This window comes from Ictidomys tridecemlineatus, chromosome 6, assembly GCF_052094955.1.
Source record: "Ictidomys tridecemlineatus isolate mIctTri1 chromosome 6, mIctTri1.hap1, whole genome shotgun sequence".
Classification (NCBI taxonomy): Eukaryota; Metazoa; Chordata; class Mammalia; order Rodentia; family Sciuridae; genus Ictidomys; species Ictidomys tridecemlineatus.
Window position 1 is genome coordinate 71,298,575 of NC_135482.1, and position 19,231 is coordinate 71,317,805.

Below are 19,231 nucleotides of genomic sequence, written 5' to 3' on the forward strand. Positions count from 1 at the left end.
GCCCTGCTGAGTAGTGCTCTAATATATCCACTAAAAGCATGTAAAGCTCACTTTTGTACATAAGAAAAATACTGTATCACCTGTACACATTTATGAATGCTTGCTACTGAGAGAACATACTAAGTCGCAAGCAAGGACACTATAAAATGTCTACACATCTAGTATTAATCGATTACTGCTTTAGAACTTTTATCATTCAGATGCCAGAAAAGCTACACCTGTATTCCTAGGGTTCACCCAGGAAACTCACAGCCAAAGCTCTCTTATGACTAAACAATAGGTTCTTAAATAAGAATAATATATTATAGAATCTAATTCAACAGCTAATTAATAGTGTGAATCAGTTAATAGCTCAAGACTTTTCAGGAATTCCAAAAGAACACAGCTAATCCCAATAAATCTTCTCTACTGGCATTCTCTCACAAATTTCTACTCATCCTTCATATACTACCTAAAATGCTTATTCTTATTTAATTATTTGTTTGCTTGCCTCTTTAACTAGATTATAAACTAAAGATGGTAGAGATCTGAATTGCTTGGCAAACCATATATCTTCAATATATTTTTGTTAAAAGACAAGTATACGTACTGAACGCAAATACAATGGTTCCAACTAAGAAACACTATGATATATATGTAGTTGTTAGGAGAATGGCCTTAGCCTCCCTTTCTATTACTAGTATACAATCTTATTTCCATATTCCCATTACTACTTCAAATCTGCACAGAAAAGCCTGCTCTCTAAATACAAAATTAAACTCTAATTTTTTTTAAAAAAAATGCTTTATTGGGGGTGCAATGGTGCACACTTGTAACCCCAGTGATTCAGGAAACCAAGGCAGGAGCATGGCAAATTTGAGGACAGCCTGGGCAACTTAGCAAGATCCTGTCTCAAATATAAAAAGAACTGTGGATGTAGCTCAGTTGTTGGGAACCCCTGGGTTCAATTCCTAGCACCACATACACGCACACAAAATTTCTACATAACCAATAGTTCTTAAGATATACATCTTTTCCCACTATAATAAAGTTCAATAATGAACACTTCCAAATACACTGGTATCAAAAGTGTTTTTTAATATTTGAACACTTAGAACAAGTATTTTTAAAAGAATTAAACAGAAATGTGTAATAGTCTTTCTTTGGAATACTTGCCAAAAATCAAGAAAATAAGAGGAAGTTAGGCTGGAGAAAAACAGGGCAACAACTTTAACAACAACAAAAACTCTGCAAATCTTCTATAGCAATTACGTTTTTTTTTTTAAACTGAAGCAAAATGCTATACAGCCTCATTAAAAAATAAGCATCACTGGTAAATTTGGCAAATGTTTAGAATAAATTAACAAAGAAGTAGTTTGTAAGTTCCTGCAAGCCACAATGGTTTATAAAAACAAAGCAACACAATCTTTATGTCACTGTTTGATTGAGGAAATGCTTTACAACTTAAAATTTTAGCAAGAGTGCATCTGATAAGGCCTTCCAATGAGATCCCTAAATGGAAATAAAGACAAGATAATAGTAAAGTTGGAGGGTCACAAGTGATTGAGTAACAACAAATAATGATCAAAGCTTGAGGTTAATAGATCTCTAAAAGTATCTAAATTCAACTCTGGGGAATAAAAGGATATGATACTACTCCTCCAGTATGTAAAAGGTTACAACAAAAAAGAAATGTTTGTTTGTATATGTGGCTTAAGAAAAATAACTAGTATTTAGTAGATGTTAGAAAAAAAGATTATTTTCTAAACAATGAGCTATATACAGAGGTGGAATGGCCAAACTGAGATATTATAAGAAAGACTTCAACAAAAAATGAGTATAAAAGGGGCTGGGTCTGAGTGGTAAAGCACTTGCCTAGCAAGTGTGAGGCACTGGGTTCGATCCTCAGCACCACATAAATAAATAAAATACTATATATAAAAGAATGGATAAGAGACTGAATTTAATGAATTCTGATGTTGCTTTTAAGGCTACATGCTAAATAAAGGGTAAATGTTAAAAGAAAATGAGGTTAAAAGTCTACACACTGTTAGCATCTGAATACAAACAAAAAGGACTAAAAAGAATGTTGCTTTCACAGTTATGTCCAGGTCAGCCTAACTAACATAAGAACCAAGTTCTTATTAGTGAAGTATGGTATGAAAATAAGTTTGTTTTAGAAGGGTAATTAGTCTGAAGCAATACAAAGTTCCATAGGATTTACCTAAAAAGCTAAGTAGAAGAAATTTAATTATATGTGTATATAAACACAAAATGAGAAATAGGCATTTGAGTTGGAAAAGCAGTTAAATAATTCTGTGGCTTATAACTAAGAACAAAAAGGAGATGTTAAAATGCATGTCAGACTTATGAAGATTTAGTCCTTTAACAATTACTACAGTCAAACTACTAGTTATTATTAAAGCAGGTTAAATTACTCTGAAAAGTTATAAACAAAAAGCAAAAATTTTAAAATTAAAGAATTAAAAAAATGAGGGCATAAGTAATTTTTAAAAATAGTTATTTTAACCTGTAATCTGTAAAAACATTTAAAATCTTTACCAAAATTTCAACTACATTACAAACTAAATTTCAACACATTGTTAATCAATCTAGCTTAAGATGGTGATAATTGAACGATCCTATTCCTTGGTATTTCTTTGAAGGAAAGCAAGGTACAATTACTATCTGTGATGTTCAGATAAAGCAAAAACTAGTATCACAAGTGTAATATTTACTTCTCCATTTACTGTTGAAAACAAGACTTCTTCAACTTAAGACTTCTTGGTTTTTTAATAAGATGATCTTATATAAGTATTCTGAAAGCATGAGAGGAATATAGAAAGTACTTTCTTAGTATTGCATAAGTAGTTAAGGAACCAAAGTATCCTGCAAGAGTTCTCCCAGAACAAATTCTTTTATCTTCATTAAAAAATTTTACTTTCAAAGTTAAAAAATTAATGAAAACAAACACGGAATTAGCAAAGTCATTTATATCTATATTTCAGTTTACTCCATATCTTGGGTCCCCCAATCTTTCCACCATTCCATATACTAAAGATATTAAACCTCAAAAGATGGGAACAGTATACTGGAGATCCTGAGAGAGGAATATCACATTATGTCTCATGCATACTTCATCTTAAGACTTTAGAGTTTGGGTCACAAAGCAGCCAAGTGCATAAAAACAGAAAAAAAAATGGTCTCCCAGAAATTTCTGTTTTAAAGGATATACAAAAAAAAAACCAAGGCTAATTCACCAATTCTACTTTTAACAGCTTTATTATAAGCTATCAAATAAGAATCTCAAGTCTCTGTTTTAATATTTTATGTTTTGTTAAAAAGTCTTCATTATTAGTTTCCATAGATACTTTCTTCCTCTTAATCAAATCATTAATTGATCTTGACTTAAGTCATACATATTCAGAAAACAAATACTTAAAAGGCATCTAATTTACCATATGTCTATGCATGAAAGCACTAAGTTTAGAGGTTGTTATCTTGAAGGCTTTTTGCTTTTGTTTGGGGTTTTTAATATGCAAGTGGGAGAGAGAAAACCAAAGGAGAAAACACTCATTAACATTAAACTCTACAGAACTTCCAGTTTCCCAGAAGTGTCTCAAGCATATTATATTTAGCAATCAGGCACAGAGTTGCTATGTTTTTGTTTTTGTTTGGTTTGAGAGCTTTCTAATGATATTCTTAAGTCTTATACCATCATTCATACACCTACCTATAACCAAAAACATGTTTTTTAGAAAGCCTCACTCTGCCTAGCTCTACAAATTAAGGAATAACAGATAAATAAATGTTTGCTCAACACAGATCCAGGCAACAGCTACAAGAGAAAACAATGTGATGATGACAGGTGGTTCTCCAACACTCTCATCATGCAGGAGGCAGAGGCTATTGAATTAAAATTCTTATTATTTGAAAAAGACACTAAATAGGAAGGAAGTTAAAAAGAAAAGTAAAAGAAATATTCTGGACTTTTTTTTATTTCCCTCTCTTGGCTTACAACCAGTTAGAATATACTTCTGCACTAATTTTGAAGGTGAAAGGTTAAGTAGACCCCAACTTCAAAGAGTTGGGAAAACCCATGTGTATTCATTATACTATTCTTTAAAGTTCTCTATAAATTTTAAAATTCTTCAAATTAAAGTTATAACACCTATGAGGCAATTTGTCTTAGTACACTTCCATCAGTGGAAACTGTGAAAGGAAAAGGAGTCATATAAAATACATACTTCTATGTTGAGACTGATGGAAAGAATATGTTTTGCTTCGTTCTGGAGAGTAACTTCTACTACTGACACTGGAGCCAGATCTGCTGTGTGGAGAGTCCTTTCGACCTACAGGCGATTCTCTGAAAAAAGGAGCATCCCTTTTATGAGGAGACCGGTCTCTCGCATAATGGGAAGAGTAGAAACTTTTTCTTCTAAAGCCATCTCTCATGTCCCTTTGAAGAAAAAATAAGAAAAGATAATTATACCCTCTATTCCATATACATACACAGGCCTGCATGTGCAAGCACGCGCAGACAGACAGACAGACAGACAGACACACACACACATAAATGGCAAAAGCTCTAATTACAAGCTACTCTTTATACTGTAATCTTGGTTCCTTGTTCTACCAAAACCTAACTGCCAAAGTCAGTTAACAAAATGAAACTATCAGTTAAATATGATTTAGAATGCACCACTTTTTCAATTAAGTAAAAGCCAGATGGTCAAGTACAAAAGTTACTGTATTCTAAGCAAGCACAAATTCTAAAATGTGAAAAACAGAGATATATAAACTATTTTTCTTGCCTTTAACAATAAACCACACAGTTACTACAATTCCAAAGGCACCCAGCAATATCAAAGATTTTCCTAGTGAAACATTCCATGACATGTTATTTATTCCTTTCTAAGTATTGGGAATGTTCAGGTAGAGCATGAGCATCCCTAATCCCAAAAGCTCCAAATTTTGAAACCTTTTGAAGTCTGAATATTTCTGGTCCTAAGTATTTCAGAGAAGAGATACAGAGGTCAGGTGCAATAGTTTACACCTGTAATCCCAGTAGCTCAGGAGGCTGAGACAGGAAAAATCTGAATACTTCTAGTCTCAAGCATTTTCAGAGAAGAGATAACACAGGTGGGACACAATGGTGCATACCTGTAATCTCAGCAGTTCAGGAAGCTGAGACAGGAGGATCCCAATCAAGGCCAGCCTTAGCAACCTAGCAAAACTCTAAGCAACTCAGTGAATCTCAAAATTAAAAAAAAAAAAAAAAAAAAAGAGCTAGGGATATACCTCATTGGGAAAGCGCCCTGGGTTAAATCTCCAATATCAAAAAAGATGAGGAGATACATGATTTGTGTATATCACTGCCCCCTGCCCCTGCAATCTGGCAATGTCTAGAAGGCTTTTGGTTATCATAAGGGGTGAGATGTGATCATGCTGCTAGGTGCCAACAATGCTACCAAAATACTACAATGCTCAGGACTACCCAACACACACAGACACGCCAAAAAAAACCTGGTATGTACCTATTAAATTCTGAGTTTGTGTCCTTAGTTTACAAATTGTTGCCCATCTTTAAATACCTACTTTTTATAAATCATCTTTACTTTCATAAGTTAAAATTTTTATTGAGCAATATCATCAACTCAAATGAATAAGCAAGCCCCACTAGAAAAAATTTATAAGCAAAAAGCATCTTTAAAATGTTGAAGCTAACCAAAATTATTAAGCAAACCTATCAAGAACAAATGGGTTTAATTAATTGATGATTTAACAAATATACTTCCATATTAAAATTAAAGACTATTTAAATTTCAGACAGAGAATGCTAAGAGACAAACCAATGGCATGGACATTATTTTTGCAGAAGGCACAGTCCTAGAAATTGAACCCAGAGCCTTGTATACATATTACACAAGCACTCTATCACTGAGCTAATTCCCAACCTCATCACACTGAATTTCAAATGCTCTGAAAATAATTTCAGTATATTAATTAATGGTCACACATAAGTAGTTTGTTTTCCTAGGGTTATCTGAACACTAGCTAATTAACACAAAAAATATACTGCCTCTATAGACACAATTAAGTTTCCCTAGGAAAAAAAAAAAAACAGCTAAAATTCATTAATGATAAATGAACTGGTACAGAATCCTAATAATGAAATCAAGTCTAGTCACTAAAACATCTATCTATTGAAGGAGTTAACCATTATTTTTCTTTCAAAAAAGACTGGCAGAAGAAAGAGGGGGAACTGGGATTAACCTTACTTTGACTGAAAGGGTTTATTATTTATTTGATCATATCTGGAGGTCAAGGGGAAAAGATAATTTACAATAAAGGGGGAAATTGATAATCCAAGACACAACCACGTTAATTGACAAATAAACCTACAGATTTTTGGAACTCTATCAGTTGCTAGGGACTCAAAGAGAAGCCAAATGCACACAGTCCCTGCATCACAGAACTTTCAGGCTAAGAGAAAACGACATTAAATATACATAAAACAGGTGAATGCAGTCAAGAATGGATGTAGTGAAACTAATTAGGAGTCTGTTTAGTCCAAGGAATAAACAATAGTAACCTAGATGCAATAATGGGGTCACAAATTTTACACCCCCAAGAACATACCTTTTAGACTTAACATGCGATGAAAATTTGACAAATGAGTGTGAAAGATGCATGGGGAATGCCAATCTGATTCCCAGAATTCTAGTATAATAGATTAACAAGAAAAACTGATCTGAGAAATGAAGGTGGGGTGAGAATCACATTGAGATAGGAGCATATTAAGTTTGAGGTGATCAAATAACATCTAGGCAAGCAACTAGAGACAATGACCTGAAGTTCAGAAGATATTTCTGGTTCTCAATGTAGATTTCCCTGTAAACAGACAGTAAACCCATGGATACAGATGAAAACAAGGAAAAAAAAAAGCAGAGTGCCCAGAATGTATGATTTAAAAGCTATAACACAAAGAGAGAAATGGGGGACTGGGGTTGTGACTCAATGGTAGAGTGTTTGCCTAGCATGTGTGAGGCACTGGGTTAGATTCTCAGCACCGCATATAACTGACAACTAAAAGAATAAAACATTAAAAAAACAGAAATGGGCTGCCAAATGAGAGAACAGCCAGAAAAATACACACACACACACACACACACACACACAGACACACACACACACACAAAGAGAAAGAAAGTATATTATCTGTGAAGCCAAGGAAACAGCATTCCAATAAGGAAAATAAAGATTTTCTAAATTGAAATTAAATGAACTTCTTTTTTAAAAAAATTTTTTTTAGTTTTGATGAACCTTTGTTTTATTTATTTATAGTGGTACTGAGAATTGAACCCAGTTCCTCACAAATGCTAGGCAAGCACTCTACCACTAAGCTACAACCCCAGCCCCTAAATGAGTTCTTACTGATAGCTTACTTAGAGGATAAAGGAGAGCAGGTCCATATTAGGAAAGACTGCCTATCTTCTTCCATTGAAATGATGAATCTACAGTTCCTAATCCCAACACCAGATGGCAGTAAAATCAAAGCACAGTTCAGAACTATCATAGTAGTCTGAGGTGGCTGAATGAACTTATGGGAAGAACATGTCAGATTTTAACAGCTCAAAGTAATGCCTCTCCTCTCCCCTTGGTACCAACCTCACCCACCAACTTAAGAAAAACATTACAGCAGGCAAGTAAGCTCGGTACCTTCTTTGATAAAGTGGTAATATTGGCTAACTTACTTTTTCAGAAATACACACAACCACTATATGATAGGTACTATGGAGGATCACCCTGGCTCTGAGGAAGTTTAATATCTAAATGAGGTTTGTGACAGAAGGTTCAAAAAGGCTGATGCTGTAATTCAGAAGGAAATATGTATTAGTAGATTAAAAAACAACTGATCTGGGTCTTTAAGGAAAGATGAAAGTTAGATCAATATTGACTAATAGAAATATATTTGAGTTATATATTATAGCCATATTTAAGGAAATAGGTGAAATTAACTTTAGCAATTTTTTTAACTTAACCCAAACTAAATATGTCCATAGTATTATCAACATGCAATCCATTTTTTATTTTCTATATTTTTTAGTAACTTTGTTTTTTAATTTTTTTTTAAGTTATACATGGGCACAATATCCTTATTTTGTTTATTTATTTTTTCATGTGGTGCTGAGGATCAAACCCAGGGTCTTTTTTTTTTTTTTTAAAGAGAGAGTGAGAGAGGGGAGAGAGAGAGAGAGAGAGAGAGAGAGAGAGAGAGAATTTTTTTTTAATATTTATTTTTTAGTTCTTGGCGGACACTACATCTTTGTTGGTATGTGGTGCTGAGAATCGAACCCGGGCCGCACGCATGCCAGGCGAGCGCACTACCGCTTGAGCCACATCCCCAGCCCCCAAACCCAGGGTCTTACACCTGCGAAGCGAGTGCTCTACCGCAGAGCCACAACCCCAGCCCCTATTTTGTTTATTTTTAAAGTGGTGCTAAACCCAGTGCCTCACACATGCTAGGCAAATGCTCTACCACTAAGCCACAACCCCAGCCCAACATACAATCAATATTTTAAAATGTAGTGAGATATTTTACATTCTTTTTTTTTTCATTCTAAATCTTAAAATTCGGTGTGTATTTTATACTTACAGAACATCTTAGTTTGAGCTGGTCATATCTCAAGTGATCCATGGGCATATGCAGCTAGAGACTCCCACACTGGACAAAAGATTTGGATGAAGGAAAAAGCATTCAAAGTTTCAAGAAAAGGAGAAAGAGGTGAAAGGGGATTATGTGCCCAATAACAGAAGTAGTCAATAGGACCTTATAAAGCAAAGACTAAAAAAACAAAAGTAGAAAACTTAAAAGGGAAAAAACAGTATGAAATACTGCAAACGCTAAAAGAGACCTATACAATAAAGATGTAGGAGTCATGTGACCTGTAAATCCAGGAGCCCAATAAAACGTTAGAATTCAAAACAAATTTTAAGAAATGAAAATACATCCATCTGCTGAAGGAGCTTACTCATTACTTTTGTTCCAAAAAAAGATTAGCGGAAGGAAGACAGAGAGAACTGGGATCAACCTTATTTTGACTAAAAGAGTTTATTATTTGATCATATTATATTTAGCAGTTGAGGGGAAAAGTTAATTTACAATAAAAGGGGAAGTTGTTAATCCAAGACACAAAACCAAACGTCAAGAGAAAAATGGTAGAAACTGACTAAGAGAGGGAGATGGTCTTACAGGAAAGATACACAAAATGTAGGAAGAGAAAACATAAGAAAGCATTATCAGTAAAAGAATTATAGAAAATTATAAAAATTACCAACTGAAAGTAAAGAGAGAATGTGAAAAGGAGCAAAATTGTGAAATAGCTCCTCTGAGGCAAAGTATTCATTAGAAATGTTCCTAAAAATGTTAAGTCCTTAGACCTGTGTGAGCATTTCCTGGGAATTTAACAGAAATTCAAAATCAATAGTAGCAGCTCTCACCAACTGAAGCAGAAATCTCTGAGGATGTGACCCAGGATTCTAGATTCTAGATTCTGGGCTATAACAACACTTTCCGTGAGATTCTTATGCAGGCAATACATTGAGGAGGAGTTAAGTAGAGAACCTTACAATGTGTAAGAGCTATATATAAGTGAACTGTCCATAAGTCAGAAAGTGAAAATTCAAAGCTCATGAGAGCACAAAACTATTCTCAAATGATTCAAAGGTCTGGCCATGCCTGTGTGTAGCTCTAGCCAGAACTGAAACATGCAAAAAGACTTGTAGCTAAATTAATTATCAAATCATAACAGAGAAGTGGATGGGATAGAGACAACTGTGAACCAGAAATTACAATTATCAATGAAGAAGGCACTAGACATTTAAAATTTATCACAGTACAAACATAAGGACATGGTAGTACAAACAGGGAACTTCAAAGATAACACAAGAATAGTGGGTTGGAGTTCCTAGAACGAATCTAAGGGATCAAAGAAGAGCAATTGAGCTGGGAAAAAAGTGGTTTCACTCCTAGAATATTAGGTTCCAGTTACAGAAAAGAGATGGCAAAAGTGACTGAAAATAAAGCCATTCTATTTGAGTACGGTGAACATGAGTTTCAAAACATACTAAAAGACCAAGTCCTTGCTACCTTGAAGCTTATATTCTAGTAAGGAAGATGTCATATAAACATTTCAGAGTGACAAGTAATATAAGGAACAACAGACTGAGAAGGTTATTTTAGGTAGGATAATCTGGGAAGATTTAAATGAGAAAGTAACAGATAACCAGAGAGGTGACAGAACCCAACAAAGAAATTCAAAAAGAACATTTCAGGTAGAAGGTACAGCAACAAAATATGATGTGTGTTTAAGACCAGTCTAGCTAAAGCAGATTAAGAGGGAAGAATCATGGAGTACATGACTACAGAATTTGAACAATATCATAAAGAGATCTGAACTATGTTCACAATCATCACTAAAGGCTTTAAGAAGGCATCAAATGTTGGAGAGAACATCCTGATAAGTAAGTATGCTTCTTGGAGTTTACAGACTTAAACAGCATCAAAATTTCAAATGCAATATTAGTCTTGTGTAAGGACTCAACCAAAGTATCACCCAGTAGAGGAAGGAAAATTGGGTTAGGATACATTAAGGTAGTCTGTGAACTAGCCTCCTAAGTACTGAAAAACCCTGCCAAAGTAACAATTATTAACAACTATATTGTTTAAAGAACTATCTTTAAAATAGTTGAAGTAGTACCATCAGTCTGCCTACCTTTAAATTTTATCCATTCCTTAAGAATTTTATGATTTTGAATAATTTTCTATGCCTACAAAGTGATGACAATACTAATACCTTCTTCACAGACTATAGTGAGGAGTAAACAAACTAATATAGAGATAGCATTTAGAACAGAGCCTGACATGGCACTGACATGTCTATTGACAACATTACCCCTATATGATTTTCATTAAACCAATAAAAGGTCTGCAACAAGAAATAGCTAAGGATCACAAACACACTTGTCATTCAGAAAAGCAGAACTCTTAAATCTTACATATCTGTAGGAGTTCAAAACCAAGTCATAATAATAAAGCTTCTAGAAAAAGACTTCAGCTTGATTTCTGGGGAAATTTTGCTTTATAGAAGATGAACTACCAAAAATTCAGTATCAAAGCCTTGAGCTAAGAGTTCTTTATACAGATGAAGCATATGTAAAAGTAAGCAGAAAGGCAGCTAACAAAAAATAGAGATCAGAAAATATTTACTGTTAAGAGCCACAAAGGACTTTTGTTTTGCAATACTGAACCCCACGTCTAGTACATGCTAGGCAAGCTCTCTATCGCTGAGGTATATCCCCAGACTTTTTTTTAAACATCTTTATTTTGAGACAGGGTCTCCCCTAAGTTGCCCAGGCTGGCCTCAAACTTTTGATCCTCCTGCCTCAGTCTCCCAGGTAGCTGGGATTACAGGCATGCACCTGGCTAAAAGAGAAATATTTTAGATTTGTGGCTCTATGGTCTCCATCACATATCAACATTCTACTCATGTATCACAGCAGTCATGGCCAATATGTTAATACTTGGGCATGGCTATGACACCAGAGCTAGCTCAGCACGCTTTCAGGTTTTATCATCAGAAGGTTATTTGTGAGAAAGTTTTAGCAAGGCAGGCAGTCTGAAGGACACAGTGAAACTTGTGCGACACCAAGTTCATCTTGTTTTCCCCAAAATTCTCTATCCTTGGGAGAAGGTGCTGACCTCAAGGCCTTCACTATTAGAGTAGCACCTTGGCATCCAGCCACCTCTAGCCAGCATTATCACAGCAATTGGGGCAACATGACCTGCACTTTTGCATAGTCAACTCCCAGTGCAAACGCAGACACAAGGGAATCAGAGACCAGGGTTCCAGTCACCACTCTTCACAGTTACGTTCCAATAAAATCTTATTCACAGAAACAAAGAGTTGGTCAGATTTGGCCAAGAGTTGCAATTTGACAACCCCCAATCTAAATGATTGTATACTTCCAAATTTTCAAGTACAGTTACCTACAGCTTTGTATTTTCACATAATATGAAGAAAAGTATGTTTTCCCTCCTCCTACCTATTCCCAATATCTTGAGGCGCTCCATCAACATTAAAAATACAAACTCAGACTTTTTTTTTTAAGTTAGATAACATGATAAAAGCAAACTATATCTTAACCTTAAAACTACACAAAACCATTTCCTAGATTTGCTTCTAATTCTTTGGCACAATAACTGATGAGAAAGCTTAATGAGTTTTTTAAACTTACAATTCACCAGAAAATCCATAATGCTTTCATTAGTAAACTCATTTCTAGGCAACACCTTAGGAATTTTTCCTCTTTTCTCCATTTTTTCTTTCACCTATACTTCCTAGATAAATCGCTATTGATTATTATACACAATTTATATAACTAAATATTTTTCCTGGTATATCTCAAAGTTTCTCATTTTAGGTTTAGATATTTGTAGATTCAAATTTAGTAGATAATGGCAAACTGTTTACCAGAGCATTTATATTAACAGTTAATTAACCTCTCTGCACATTTTTCCCCATCTGTAAAATGGAAATGTGGGATAAAGAGTGAAAATGCCTACCACACATAATAAACACTTCACATATTAATTCATTAGCTCAAATTTTAAATACATAAGTTAAAAAGGATGTGAAGCAAGCAGAATTCATATATCTTGCTGATGGGAATATAAATGCTGTGGTAAATAGTTTGCCATTATCTACTAAAGTTGAATCTACAAATAAAGAATAATCAAGCAAATCCACTTTCAGATCTATCTCACAGAAATGTATGTTTGTGTGTGTATATGTATGTGTATACATGTACCCAAAATACACTGTCAAAGTATTTAAAAAATCAATTTTTAAAAAAATTTCATACAATGGAACTACACATTCCCTATGATAATAACATATTATTATATTCTTATAATAATATAATGTAATATAATAAATATAATAATGGATATAACAATGAAAATGAAGAAACTACTGCTACATGCAATTTTGAAGAATATCACAATGTTGATCAAATACAAAAGATATATCATATATAACACTATTTACAAAGAGCCCTCATTTTACAAAGTTCTGATTCATACAAATTTCAGTACCACATACTATTATTTGGATAAGGATCCCCCAAAAGGCCCATATGTAAAATGCTTGGGCCTCAATGTGACACTAGTGAAAGGTAGTAGAAATCTTTGAGAGGTAGGGCCTACAGAAAGTAAATGGGGACATGCCTCCAAAGGCAATTATGGGAAGGTGGTCTCTTCCTTTCTCTTTGGTGCCACTGTCATAAGGTAAGTACTTTGCTCCACCATAATCCTCCTTCATAATACACTGCCTTATTACAGGGCCCAAGAGCAACAAGGTCAACTGACCTTGAACTGAAACTTCCAAAACTCTTGAGTCAAAAGAAACCTTTCCTCTTTGTAAGTTGTCATCTCAGGAACAGAAAACTAACCCGCATATCAGAGTTTAAAAACACCAGTCCCCCAATAACACAGTACAAATATTACTTTCCACAATCACTGCACAAAATACAAACTTTGTTACTAGTTCTTCAGACCATAAATCATTACCTGAATAACAAATGCACACCATGACCAATAACCAATCACACCACATATTTTGAAATCCATTGGTGATTGGTCATTTACAGCTGTTATTCAGTTCACACACAAACAACAAAAAAGTGTTGCCGTGGGGACTGGAGTTGTAGCTCAGTGATAGAATGCTTTCCTGGTATCCGTGAGGCAGTGGGTTCGATTCTCAGTACCACATATAAATAAATAACAATAAAGACCCATCAACAATTAAAAATATATATTTTTTAAAGTGTTGTCTTGTCTTCCAGGAATAAACTCATGTGGCATTTTACAAAAAGGGATAATCAAAAGCTAACTGAGAACTAGGGTTGTGGTTCAGCAGTAGAACACTCACCTAGCACCTGCAAGGCCCTGGGTTCGACCCTCAGCACCACATAAAAATAAATAAATAAAATATTGTGTCCAATTACAACTAAAAAATAAATATTTTTGCCGGGGTCCTGCCTCAGTGGGACCCAGGGGGTCCTGAAGGATGAGTGGTGCTAGTGCAAGAAATTAGACAAGGAGTCATTCCATTGCAGCAATCTCTAGGAGAGAGTTCTAAAACTGCTTTTTCTCCTCATTATGGGTACAGAATCATTAGTAAAATGCACCATCAATTTACAATTTCCAGATTTTCCCAGGATGTAACATTTCCTTGTTTAACAGATGCCAAACTACGTAACCAGACTCTTTGTCTCCTAACCTGTCATTAACCTTTAAGTTTAAAGCACACCTGTACTTTGTTTCTAATCTAAGATCCCATCTAAAAGTCCCCCAAATCTTAAACTTATAACCTAAAATCTATAAAATATTCTTAAAGCGTCTAAGAAACCCATAGCTAAAAACCTAAGAATCTAAAAATTTTCTAACATTATTCTAAAAAGGTATTTTATAAAACCTTAACTAATGCCTACATTTATTCTTATAAAACTGGTTAAGCTGCTTTCTCAGAGAGTTTCCTTGTTCCTTAAAGTATGCCAGTTCTTAAATCTTAGTAATCTTTAACTAAAGGGCAGGCTCTGTATGTCAATCCACCTGCCGCCAATATTAGTTATTGCTTATCATAAATCGTTAAAAGAGGATTTATTAGAAGGGAAATGTATTTTTATTAGCCTTTTTTCCCCCTGGATGAATACCATAACCTATCCTTAATCAAAATAGACTTACATATAGTGGGCTTCATGCAATAGACATAATAATTGTCTACTTAGGCTTTTTAAGAGACTGAAGATTATGCATTTGGTTTCTTTGTTGATATAATCAATTGTGGTGCCTATAGTTCCTGAATAATTTTCCCAGAATGATTATTGATATTTTTCTGCTTTGTCCTCAATGTCCTGAGAGATAGTAAAATAGTCTTTTAAGTCATGAACCACCTGTTACATTCTTGGCCATCTAGAATTTAATTTGGTTTAGCAATAAGTATACTCATGCCTTCTGTTAGGTTTATGAGTATAAAAGAAAAAGTCCCAAGTACATGAAAAAGGGTCTCATGGTTTCAGTTTCCCACAAGTGCAGCCTTGCCACTTTCATCCTCACTATGATCTTGTCAAGACAGTGGGAGGGGGAGCGCCTTCACCAATTTCTTTTTTTCTTTTAAAGCTAACTGGGCTGAGAATGGATACAGCTCAGTGATACAGCACCCGCCTAAGCCCATATGAGGCCCATGGGTTCAATTCTCAACACTGCTAAAAAAGAAAAAAGGAACTGGCCAACAAAGATGAAAGTATAGACAAGACACAGAAGGTGATAATGCTAATAGTTCTATTCAAATCAAACACAAATGAAGGTACAGAAGAAATAGCTCATGTGGAACACCTATGACATCGTCCTTCAAGAGACTCCAGATACATAGAAAGAGTTTAACGAAGGCCATTTTTTAAAAATTTTTAATATTTATTTTTTAGTTCTCGGCGGACACAACATCTTTGTTGGTATGTGGTGCTGAGGATCAAACCCGGGCCGTACGCATGCCAGGCGAGCACACTACCGCTTGAGCCACATCCCCAGCCCCACGAAGGCCATTTTTGACATAAGTGACAAAAAGGATGAAGACATAATAGAGGAAGTAACACTGGCAAAAACTCTCACATTAAAGAAACTCAGAGTTATCACATGACAACAAAAATGCAAAGGATAAAATATTGGAAAATGATCCAAACTTGGAATGCAGTAGAACAATTTACCAAGGCATAAACAAAATGCTTGCTCCAAATCTTAGGTTCTTATGATGAGAAAAAGGCAAGCACTCTTCAATATAATTAATTTTTCATTTTTTGCAAAGAAAACTTTCCTGATGTTTCTAATATTAAGTTACAATATACTAAATATCAGTTTTACCATTTTATCATATTCCTATACATTTATAATTGATAGTAAGAGTCAATGCTTTGACAAAAATAAAAAAAAAAGTCACGAATGTAATTTTCCTCATTTACTATTAAAACTAGTTAAGTCAGAAAAATGATTACTTTTGAAGAGAAAAAAGAAAGTAATTGAGTAGGGACAAGAGGGAAGCTTCTAGAATGCAAATAATATTCTATTTCTCAACCTGGATTATGATAATTCAGTGGGTTGTAAACTTTGATTTGTACATTTTGTGTTATATATTCTAAATAAAGAGTTTTGTTAAAAAGAAAGGTATTTATCTGTCTCTAAAAATGTGATAATATAAAAATATAACTATCATTTAACATGACCTAAAAGGACTTTGTTTAGAAGTAAAGATAAATTTTATCCTTGAGAAAGAATTTTTTATTTTTAATATTTACAGAAAAATAAATTACAAGACTAACTATCATCTGAAAATCATTAATACTTTCTTTTAACAATGCTAAGGATTGAAGCTAGGGTCTCATTCATAAAAGGCAAGCACTCTCACTGAGCTACACCACCAAGCAAATTAATATGTCTTAATGATTTCTTCTGAACACCCAAATAACATGGCATAACTTGCTAAACCCAAGAGAAGTGATCCACATCAACTTTAGCTACCAACATGGTGTCAGGCCTTCTTTCCAGAGGAACATAAAGATATGTAACATGATTAGGCATCACCACCTGGAAATATTCTTTCTGCAAAGGCAAATCTTCCAATATATCTACATAAATAAATAGTTCAGAATTAAAATGGTGAATGAGTACAAGGAATTAAGTCAAGGGAAAAAGAAGAATTAAAATTTCTATTAAAAATTATGTTTACTCATTAATCATTTGATAGCATTTAGTTGTGCAGATATAATAGCAGACACCAAAAATTTAAGAAAAACTATAGGTAAGAAATTTTAAATTTTATTTATTATAAAGACTTATTTTTAAAATACTTTATAAAAGTCTTTTTATTTATTCACTGACTTTTCCTATAGATTTTAGGACAAACAGACTCATGATCAATTTGAATATAATGTTATAGATTAAGAATTGTGTTATAAATAGCATTTTTCTGAATAAGGGATAAATAATCGCAACACAGCAACATAAAAATAATAAAACTAAATTGTCTATAATGAAGTCTCAAAAGAAACCCTACGTATTTAACTGAACAACACTTTTTATTATCAAAAATACACAGCTTGACAGGACATTCCATTCTTAGTAATTTTTAAAGTAATTTTTATGGATGGATGTTTTAGAAACATAAACAAAGGAATTGCTACAGTGGATACAGCAATTTTTATGGATGGATGTTTTAGAAACATAAACAAAGGAATTGCTACAGTGGATACAGACAGATGAAGCTGCCATAAATGAGAGAAAGTGGCTCAGAGTCATTCATAATAACACAATCTTGTGGTTTCTGGATTTTAGTCACTCTGTACCATTTATTAGAATGATGGTTTTTCAAATCTAGTTTCACATTAGAATCATCTGATGAACTTTTTGTTCTTGCCTGGGTTGGGTGAGGCCCTGTGTTCAATCCTTAGTACCACAAATGGGGCAGGGAGGACACAACAAGGTCCACCCAAGATAACTGAATCACATCTCTCAATGTGAAAGCCAGACATTAGCATTTTTTAAAATGACTCCTGCATAATTCAGAGTATAGCCAGCACTGAGAACCATTATATGAGGCAAGCTACTATTGTATTATAGATTTTTCATTCCAAAGTCTCACACTGTTACCTTACCCCAGAGATTGCAAACTATTTTCAATGAAAGAAGTTGAGATTTAACATTTTACAAATCTAGATTTCTGAAGCAGGCCTTGCTGGGCTTACATACCCAATTAGCAGATAGCTACAGCAGCTGCTCTAATCTAGCATTTATTTATTTTCTTGCTACTACAAGTATGCAACATTATTTTCACTACATTAGCAACATAGATAAATACATGTTAATTGTTTACCCACAAATGTTGCAAGTACTTTATAACTACTGTATCCTATATACTTAAGTAACACAATGTAGTAACTTAAATTGATCTTGTAAAAGTTTTCACCTCCTGAGCCTCTTCTTCAATCAACCTCTAACTTCCTCCTTTAACTGACACCTGGCATTGAATACAAATTCCATCCCTCTTGAGTAGTAAGTGCACATTTTTGACGCCCCCTTCAAGGTCCTGAGGATTATGGAGTAGAGAATTATATTTTAGATCCTTTACCTCTTAAAAAAAAGGGAGTGAAAAGTCCAAGAAACTACTCATTTAAGTTCATGCCATCCACTGTACCTCATTACCAAACTCCTGGTAACTTCTCACAGTCCTTAAAGATGTTAGCACAATTACATAATCCACTGTTACCACATACCTTACCCATGACATGGTTTAATCAAAAGTTATGTGCAATATTGTAGATTCACAATTCCTTGACCACCTCCTCTCTTCACAACACTTTAGCACACACTTAAATCCTAAACCTTTCCATTCATTATCCAGTGGGGGGGGGGGCCCTCATCAGAATCCAATATCACATTTTAGCTACAATGTCTCATCCTTCACTTTTCTCACTCCTGCTGTAACTCCACATCCACCTCCTTGGTACCTTTAGGTTTTTTTGTTTTATTTTTCTTTCTTCCTGTTCTTTTTTTTAAACAATCCACATTCTTCATCCTAACCTCAATCATTGTGCTTCCAGCCTAATCACTCCACAAATAACAACTTTCCATTCTTGCAATTCTGACACATTATGTTAGCCAACCCAAAGCCTGAATTAATCCCAAAATCTGTGATTTCTTCACTGTTATTTGTGGATTGCCACATCCTAGAGAGAAAAATACACAAGCCTACAGATTTAATCCCACTACAGAATCATGATCTCTAACTTTCACTATGCCTTTAATTCTACTCAGTAACTCAATAATATGTACATATATACATATATGTGTATCTACATATATATGCATCACTGGTGAGTTCAATCTCTCATTCACATGAGCAACTATTCCACATCTTATTTCCCCAAAACCCTGTCAATGAGTGACCCAGGCCTAAACTGCCTCAACTGCTCGCCAGATTCCCTCTGGTCTTAGTCAATTTACCTTCAGATCCACTCATTCCTCATGCTATCTTTCCTTTCTATCCCTGTCAAAAGTTAATTAATTTATGGTCTTCATCCTGATTCTTCATTGATATTGCCTCATCAGTTATCTGATTTCTGCCTTATATCTCAATCT

At 34.3% G+C, this 19,231-nt stretch overlaps 1 protein-coding gene across 20 annotated transcripts in view; it reads right to left on the reverse strand.

Annotated features, from left to right (window-relative positions):
* Positions 1–19,231, reverse strand: part of Pphln1 (periphilin 1) — a 157,322-nt gene that overhangs the window by 37,745 nt on the left and 100,346 nt on the right. For all 20 annotated transcript variants that reach the window (XM_013358489.4, XM_078014867.1, XM_078014862.1 and 17 more), the window contains one exon: positions 4,227–4,438. In XM_013358489.4, coding sequence (XP_013213943.1) covers positions 4,227–4,438 — 212 coding nt within the window. The remainder of the gene's footprint in view (positions 1–4,226; positions 4,439–19,231) is intronic.